The sequence below is a fragment of the Canis lupus genome, chromosome 1 (assembly GCF_011100685.1).
Source record: "Canis lupus familiaris isolate Mischka breed German Shepherd chromosome 1, alternate assembly UU_Cfam_GSD_1.0, whole genome shotgun sequence".
Taxonomy (NCBI): domain Eukaryota; kingdom Metazoa; phylum Chordata; class Mammalia; order Carnivora; family Canidae; genus Canis; species Canis lupus.
The window spans coordinates 112,256,914-112,265,053 of record NC_049222.1 but is presented as its reverse complement, the minus strand read 5'-3'; the positions used below and the strand labels follow the sequence as shown (position 1 = coordinate 112,265,053).

General features: G+C 52.5%; 1 protein-coding gene across 1 annotated transcript; it reads left to right on the top strand.

The window, feature by feature from the left end:
- Positions 1-1,064: 1,064 nt before the first annotated feature.
- Positions 1,065-4,825, top strand: PINLYP (phospholipase A2 inhibitor and LY6/PLAUR domain containing). The gene is made up of 5 exons (XM_038528702.1): positions 1,065-1,207; positions 2,201-2,317; positions 3,846-3,998; positions 4,242-4,385; positions 4,581-4,825. The coding sequence occupies exons 1-5, from the start codon at positions 1,138-1,140 to the stop codon at positions 4,733-4,735; spliced, it is 639 nt and encodes a 212-aa protein (XP_038384630.1). The 5' UTR covers positions 1,065-1,137; the 3' UTR covers positions 4,736-4,825.
- The last annotated feature ends 3,315 nt before the right edge of the window (positions 4,826-8,140 follow it).

Sequence of the window (8,140 nt, the reverse complement as noted above, 5' to 3'; positions counted from 1 at the left end):
GTTCGCGCTTCTCCGGAGCGAGGCGCTTGGTATCCTAGCAACGGGCTTTCCCCTAGGCCCCGCCTCTCCTAGGCCCTCACCGCGCTCTAGCCCCGCCTCCCGGTGACGTTCACTCTCTGCTTTCTCGGCGCCTGGCAACAGGAGCGGGCTCCGGGATTGGCTCCTAAAAGAAATTCGCCCTTCTCATTGGACGACGCAGTCACCGCCCAAATTGAAGCCTTTAGAACACTAGAAGACCCAAACCTGAGTGATTTTTTTTTGCAGGGACCCTGGAGCGTACCGCTACGGGGTCCTCTACACGGGATTTCTGAAGTTACGCTCCTCCCCGCTACTCCGCCACCACACACACACACGAACAAAATCTCCGTTCTCTTATGCCTGAGGCCAGGAGAGAGTGGATCAAAGATCTAAAGAAGGCACAAAGCATGCATCCAAACGAGATACACACACCCAAACTAGAATGCTTCCACCCATGCCTCAGTTTCCCAATATGTGACCTGTGGGCATATGTGTCCTACCATGCCTGCCCCTGCCTGTTGACAAGCATCCCTCTGTTCCGTCCCCGTGAGACCCAGAGGTGCAACCCCAGGCAGGGTCGGAGCTGGGGACAGCCCAAATACCGAACAGGGAATATAAGCCAAGTGCATGAAGACAGAAGAGACACAGGGTGCCTAGTCCCCCGCAGAACGAGTCTGGACATGCTGGGCACTCCCAGGTAGGGCCCCACCCATGCTGGGCAACTACTGGAAAAAGAGAGAGGGGATCTCAGTCCTACCAGCCACCCTATACCTACAGGGAATCAAGTGACCCAACTCTGACCTTGGGCTTCAGGCCAGCAAAAAGGGGAGAGGAAGGTGGTGGGAATGTGAGAAAACAGGAAAGTGACCTTCTGGGTCTTGATGAAAGAAAGTGCTGAAAGTCAAGAGTCCTGGGGTCCCTGTGGAGCAGGTGCTGAGCATGAGATGCCCATGTCCCTTTTGGATTCTGGTTCCATATCCCCAATGTAGAGCCACAAAGACCTGCCCTGAGATCTTACCTCAGCTATTTCTCACCCCAGGGTGAAGGCGGATCCAGAGGATCCGCCCTTCCTCAGCTTCCTATAAGGGCTGGGGACCTGGGACTTCAGGTTCACTCACCATGAGGACTCCCATGAGACCGGAGACCTTCCTGCTGGCCTTCATGTTGCTCTGCACCCTCCTGGGTCTGGGTAAGTGAGAAGGGGTCTGGACCATGAGGACCACGAGAGAGCACTCCACAAGGTCCTTGAGGGGGAAAGAGGTGGTGTCCTGGGAATTCCGATTCATGGTGAAGGCAGAGACTAAAGGAAGAGAAAGCCTGGGCCCCCCAGGAAGAAAAGCTCAAACGCTCATGTGATTGGATCCCTGAGAAAAGAGGGAGCTTGGTGGGCTCTAAATCCTCTCTCTCCCCAGGCAAGGTCTCAAAGTAAGACATGAATTCTAGGAAATTGGATGAGAGCATGACTATAAAGGGAAATTTTAAAAAGGAAGAAGAAAGAAAAAAAAAAGTGAAGGGGGGTGGCATGGGGGAGAAGAGATCTCCTTTCTCCCTGGACTCTACAGAGTTCAGACCCCCCAGCTCCCCTTCCCTTAGATGCTGGAGTTCAGACAAGCTCCACCTTCCCCAGGACCTAGGTGTCCGGGAGCCCCCAGTTGCCTCCTCTCTTAGGACTGAGGAGTCCATGCCCTCTGCCCTCCTGGTCTTGACTCTCCCTTCTTGATCTGGGGTGAAGACCCCAGCCTCAGGTTCCCCTGCCTGAGCTCCTACCATCTCTAAGAGCTATGCCTGGACTCGTGTCCCAGAAACAGCTGGACCTGAAGCTTCACAGAAGCCCATGGAAACCTTCACCAGGATCCCTCCCTGTCCCCAAGCTTTCTCAGAGAACCCTAGCATCCCAAGTCCTCAGCCTTATAATTAGGTAAACAGGCTCCCTGGTGGAGTCGCTTCCCACCCCTGGAAGTAGCTTTGCTGGCTTCACCACCGCGTCCCAGCCAGAGCACTGGACAGTCCCTGGACAGCGGTCCGTGCTCCACCCATGGACAATTAGGGAGACACTTGTCCCTCCTCCCTCAGGACTCCAAATCTGGCCTCCTTTGCTCTATCTCCCTCTGGAGTCTGAAGTCGCCCTCCTGGTCCACTGACCACACCCTTCATGACAACAGCCTGGCTCTCTACCCTGCAGGGTGCCCGCTGAGCTGCGAAGTGTGCAGGGGCTCCGGGCCCACGTGCAGCGGAAAAATGAAGGCTTGCGAGGCCGGCAAGGACGCATGCGTGGTCATCGTAGGGGAAGCAAGCACAAGTACGAGGAGGGCCTGGCATCCTAACCTGGGGAGGGGGTTGTGCCTTCAAGGGTAGAAGATCCCGAGGGAAGGAAGGATCCTCGTGGTGAGAGGTCAGGGAAGAGAGAAAAACTATCCTGACGGGGTGGGTGGAAGGAAGCGAATTCAGTGGGATGATAGAAACCATTGTTGCCAGGGATTTCTGAACAGGAGACTCTCCCAAATATTAGACGGGAGGGCTGGGGAGGGCAGACACAGACTTTCTTAGGCAGGAGGGGGCAGGGAAAGGACAGGGGGGAACAGAATGGGTGGGAGGGGTAGAATCTAATAGGCTGGAAGTAATGGGGGGTGGGGAGGAAGGGAGAGGCTGGTGTGGGTTGGGAAGACTGTGATCAGGTGACCCTTTGGGGGAAGAGGGAGGAATCTTCCAAAATAGGAGGAAGAGATAGCCCTAGGGGTGTGGTGCAGGCTGGAAGGAACCTTTTTTTTTTTTAATTCAATTAGCCAATTAGTACATCATTAGTTTCAGAGGTAGAGTTCAGTAATTCATCAGTTGCCCAAGGATGCCTGGGTGGCTTAGTGGTTTAGCTCCTGCCTTCCGCCCAGGGTGTGATCCTGGAGACCCCGGGTTGAGTCCCACATCGGGCTCCCTGCATGGAGCCTGCTTCTCCCTCTGCCTTTGTCTCTGCCTCTCTCTCTTTTTGTCTCTCTCCCTCTCTCTCATAAATAAAAATCTTAAAAAAAATACCCAGTGCCCATCACATCACATGCCCTCTTTAATGCCCATCACCCAGTTACCCCATCCCCCCACTCACCTCTGTTCTGAAAGGCACCATTCCTGACTGGAGGTGGAGATGTGACACTGAGGTGGAGGGAGAGACATAAAAGGGACTATGCTAGACAGGAAAGATAACCCCGAAGTATGGAGCAAACCGTCACAAAGACAAGTAGAGATGGAGATGGGGAGGCAGGTGGGTGATGGGAGAGCAGGGTGTGATTTCAGTGGAAGGGAGGAACCTGACCTGAGAAAAGATGGGGGTTGAGGGGGAGTAATGGACAGACCACAGGGGCAGGGCTTTTCATTCAGAGCTGAAAGAGACTATTCATTAGGCACCGGAGGAAGGTGGACAGGTGTGAATGTGGTGGCAGGAGCTGAGGGCCACCTGGAGTGTAGGAAGAAACCACGTCCCGACCAGAGAGGGTGTGTAAGGAGGGTGGGATAGAGGATTGCATGCTGCGCTACCCACTGAACAGGCATTGGCAGGTGGGCAAGAGGACCAGTAGGGTTTGAAAAGACTACCCCAGGCTTTTAGGAGAGAGATATGAATCCTGGGAATGGAGGAGAGGAGGGGGTGGGGAAGAGCACTGTTTGGGGAGTTAAGAGGGAAAACCCTTGGATTGGGTTGGAAGAGACCACCCTAGGGGATCATGGGGTGTGGGAAGTTCAGGGTTGGGAGAGACCCAACCCCTACCCAAGGCCTGGGTCCATCCTGGAGTGGGATCAGCAGGCACTGCCGGAGCCCTCCCTTCTTGTCCCCCATCCTTCAGAGGGCCGCCACTCACTGAACACCTACAAGGCCTGCATGAAGTTCAGCGACTGCTACACGGGATTCGTGTCCACCACGATGGGCCCCAAGGACTACATGGTGTCCAACACGCGCTGCTGCCAGAGTGATGGCTGCAACCATGGCTCGGTGCCCCGTGAGTGCCACCTCAGCCCTTCATCAGGAGTCGCTTCCAGCCTGCTGTATGTGCTCTGGCCCTCCTCTGACCTGCACTGAAACACTCGGCAACTTGCTTGCTTCATGCGAGCCTCAGTTTCCTTACCTGAAAATGCAGTGTCCATTAGCAAACCATGTCCCCCACTCCCGCACCCTGGTTGTTGTGAGGTTCGGGAAGGGTTTCATTGTCCCTTTGCGCCTTACTCTCCACCCTCACCTGCAGCTCCCCAGAACAATCGTACTGAGAACGGCCTTCAGTGTCCAGCCTGCATCGCACCCTTTCAAGAGACATGCCCTGGGACCCAGGCAGCCCGCTGTGTTGGCCAGGAAACCCACTGTGTCTACTTTGCTGGCAACGTGCAGGCTGGTGAGGGGAGCCTGGATCTCTAGAGCGGGGGACAGGAGCCTCAGAACTGGAGGGCCATTCTTCCGAGTTCTAGGGGAGACGGTGGCTCCTGGGAACTGGATACGACAAGGGGAATGGGGCAGGGTGGGGGCGGTAGGACAGGTGGTGAGGAAGGAGGGGTTGGGGGCTGATACCATTCTGAAACCCCTTTCCCAGGTCTCATCAGCCCCAAATTTGCCACTCGGGGCTGTGCTACCGAGAGTGCCTGCTACGCCAAGGCGGGGGCTCAGGTGCCTTCAGCCTCTTATCTCTACTTCCTCCGCCGAGCAGACTGCCTTCCAGCCCCCCAGGCCCCTGGCAGAGCGGAGTGAAGAACTGAAGAATATATGGCTTGAGGTCTCCATTTGTCCTCACCCTACACCTCCCCCTGTGCCTATACATTAAACAGGTTAACAAAGTAAGCCTGAGTTCCTGTGATACAATGCATTTCAGGAAGGCAAGGTGCAGAAAGCAGGGGTCTTAACCCTTGGGAACCCCCTCTTTGCAAGGAAGAGAGAGAAGACCTTACCATTTATTAAAGGATTACTCCCCACTGGGCTGCTATGCAGAGTGTGTTTTTTTTTTTTAAGATTTTATTTATTTATTCATGAGAGACACAGTGAGAGAGGCAGAGACATATAGGGAGAGGCAAGCTCCTCACAGGGAGCCTGATCCCCAGATATGGGATCACACCCTGAGCTGAAGGCAGATGCTCAATCTCAGAGCCACCCAGGCATCCCTGTGCAGAGTGTTCTCCATGCTGTACCTCATTTCAGAATCTCAACAACTTGGGGATCCATGGGTGGCTCAGCAGTTTAGCGCCGCCTTCAGCCCAGGGTGTGATCCTAGAGATCCGGGATCGAGTCCCACGTCGGACTCCCTGCATGGAGCCTGCTTCTCCCTCTGCCTGTGTCTCTGTCTCTCATGAATGAATGAATACATAAAATCTTAAAAAAAAAAACCTCAGAATCTCAACAACTCTGTGAAGTTGATCTTATTAGCCCCATTTTACAGATGAACAAACTGAGGCACAGATTGTGGTTCCCCTTGCCTTGGGTCAAACCACTAGGGAAAGGCAGATCCTGGAGTCCACAATCACTTCTCCTGATTAACCTCTCCCTCTTTTTGTCTGTTTTCAATTCTGCAAAATTTGAATATTAATAGTTATAACCTCATTGGGTTGTTGTGCCAAATGAAAGAAAATAAAAAAGGATTAGTGCAGTGCCTAGTACCTGTAAGACAATGTGGGTCTTAGGGATAATATGTCTGTAAATAGTAATCATTATAATGGCTGCTACTTAACAAGTGGCCATTACTTGGAAGGTGCTAAACATTGTCATCAAATATATTACGCTACAGTAACAAGCAAATCCCTAATCTCAGTGATTTAAAGCAACAAAGCTTTAAAAAATTTATTTATTTGAGAGAAAGAGAGTAAGCATGTGAGAGAGAGAGAGAACGAGAGAGAGAGAGGGCATAAGCGAGGTGAGGGGCAGAGGGAACAGACTCTCCGCTGAGCAGGGAGCCCAAAATGGGGCTTGATCCCAGGACCCTGGGATCACAACCTGAGTCAAAGGCAGACACTTAACTGACTGAGCCACCCAGGTGCCCCTAAAGCAACAAAATTGTATTAGTTTTTTAAAAAAATTGTATTAGTTGACTAACGCTGTAGTAATGCTGTGTAACAAACCATCCCCAGACCGAGCCCTAACAGGCATTCTTCTCTCTGAGGGTTTGGGGGTGGCTGGGGTAGTTCTCCTTCTGGCTCTGCATTAGCTGGTTTGGCTCCAGTTTGGGAGGAGGATACAAGTTCTGGGATCAGTGGCTCCCTGGCTAGTGTTCTGATGGCAGATCACAGGAGCACAAAGCCCAAGTGCATTAGGAGCCCCTCTGAGGTCAGGTGTGCTAACATTCCATTGAGTAAAGTAAACCCTGTGGTCAAAACCAACATTAACTGAGCAAGGAAGTGTATTCCCCTTCCAGTGGGAGGAGGAAGAGCAGTATTTGCTGAACCAGTCTCCATTCACGAATAGTTGATTCTTCCTTCACCCTACATGTCTAGCACTGTCTGCTCATCAGGATCCTAGGGTAGCCACCAACTCGAACATTGCTGTGTACGGGAAAGCGCAGGAAAGTTTCGTGTGGGTGATTAAATGCTGTGACCCAGAAGGGACTTGACATAACCCATGGGATGGAGCGAGTTGCATGGTCTGCCAAACCCCACGGGGGCTAAGAAGTGCAATCCTGGTCTGCAACACGGACGTATTTCTTAAACATCATGAATGGGTGCCACGGCCTCTTAGCACATACTTCTCATTTTCTCCTCGCAGCAGCTCCCCGTGATAGGCACTGTTATTCTCAGCCCTGTCTTCAGAAGAATCTGAGGCTCAGAGGAGGGATGTTACAGTGGAGTTCACGTGACTACAAAGTGGCAGGGCTTCAGTTTTTTTTAAAAGATTTTATTTATTTACTCATGAGAGACCCAAAGAGAGAGAGAGAGACAGACAGAGAGACAGAGACACAGGCAGAGGGAGAAGCAGGCTCCATGCAAGGAGCCTGACGTGGGACTCGATCTCGGGACTCCAGGATCACGCCCTGGGCCGAAGGCAGGCGCTAAACTGCTGAGCCACCCAGGGATCCCCAAAGGGCTCCAGATTTTAATCACTGGGTCATGATGAGGGGGGAGAAAGGACCCCAGCACAGAGACGGGGAGTAAGACTGTATCTGTTATCTTTGCTGCCTTTCTGCAGCTACCTTTCTGCGACTCATGGTGAGGGGGAGAAAGGCCCTCAGCACAGAGAGGGGGAGTAAGACTGTATCTGTTATCTTTGGCTGTTGCCTTTCTGCAGCTACCTCTTCTGTGACTACCTTTCTTCTGAAAGGTAGTCACTTAGAACAATCACCTTTTATTTAACTCGTGATTTAGTCTGCTGTTTGGTCTGGGATCAGCCGACTGGCTCTTCTGTTGGGTTTGGCTTCTATCAGCCAGGCAGCTCGGTTTCTGACGGTTGGCTGGCTATAGCTTGGGGTGTTAAGACTGACTGGGCCACATGCCTCTACTCACCCAGCAGGTTGGCCTGGACTTCTCGGTGTGACCGTAGTGACAGGGGTGCAGTGAGAGGAAGCTCTAATATGTGAACTTTTTCCAAGCATCTACTTCTCTATTAAAGATTTATTTATGAGAGAGAGAGAGAGAGAGAGAGGCAGAGACACAGGCAGAGAGAGAAGCAGGCTCCTCACAGGGAGCTCAATGTGGGACTTGATTCCTGGACCTGGGATCACACCCTGAGCCGAAGGTAGATGCTCAACCACTAAGCCACCCAGGCATCCCTCAAGCATCTACTTCTATCGTGTTTGCTGTTCCAGGCAAATCATGTGGCCAGGTCTAGGGTCAGAAGGGCCTCTCCAAGAACACAGCTACAGAGAGACATTAATGGGCCAGGCTGCTTCCAGAGCTGGGATGCTTTACTGTTGTAAGCTCTCTAAGGTCTAAATGTCTTGTTTCCACCTGCACCACCCTCCCCCCTCCCCAACATACATACTCGCAGAGTCTCTGGATTCCAGCTCAAGGGGTTCTTTCCCTCACCACCCATCTTTCCTCTCCTAGGACCCAGGAGTCCCCACCCTTGGTCTCCTCCTCCTTCAGAGCCAGTACTATCTCCAGCCCTTTCCTTCCCCAGACCTAAGCAAAATCCCAAGCATCTTCCCCTTCAAACCCCAAAAGAAAAGACACATAG

Excerpts from the sequence above, each read along its gene's own strand:
- PINLYP (XM_038528702.1), top strand. The coding sequence starts at position 1,138 with ATGAGGACTCCCATGAGACCGGAGACCTTCCTGCTGGCCTTCATGTTG. Across the intron at positions 2,318-3,845 it reads CGTAGGGGAAGCAAGCACAA|AGGGCCGCCACTCACTGAAC; the intron begins GTACGAGGAGGG and ends CCCATCCTTCAG. Across the intron at positions 3,999-4,241 it reads CAACCATGGCTCGGTGCCCC|CTCCCCAGAACAATCGTACT; the intron begins GTGAGTGCCACC and ends CCTCACCTGCAG.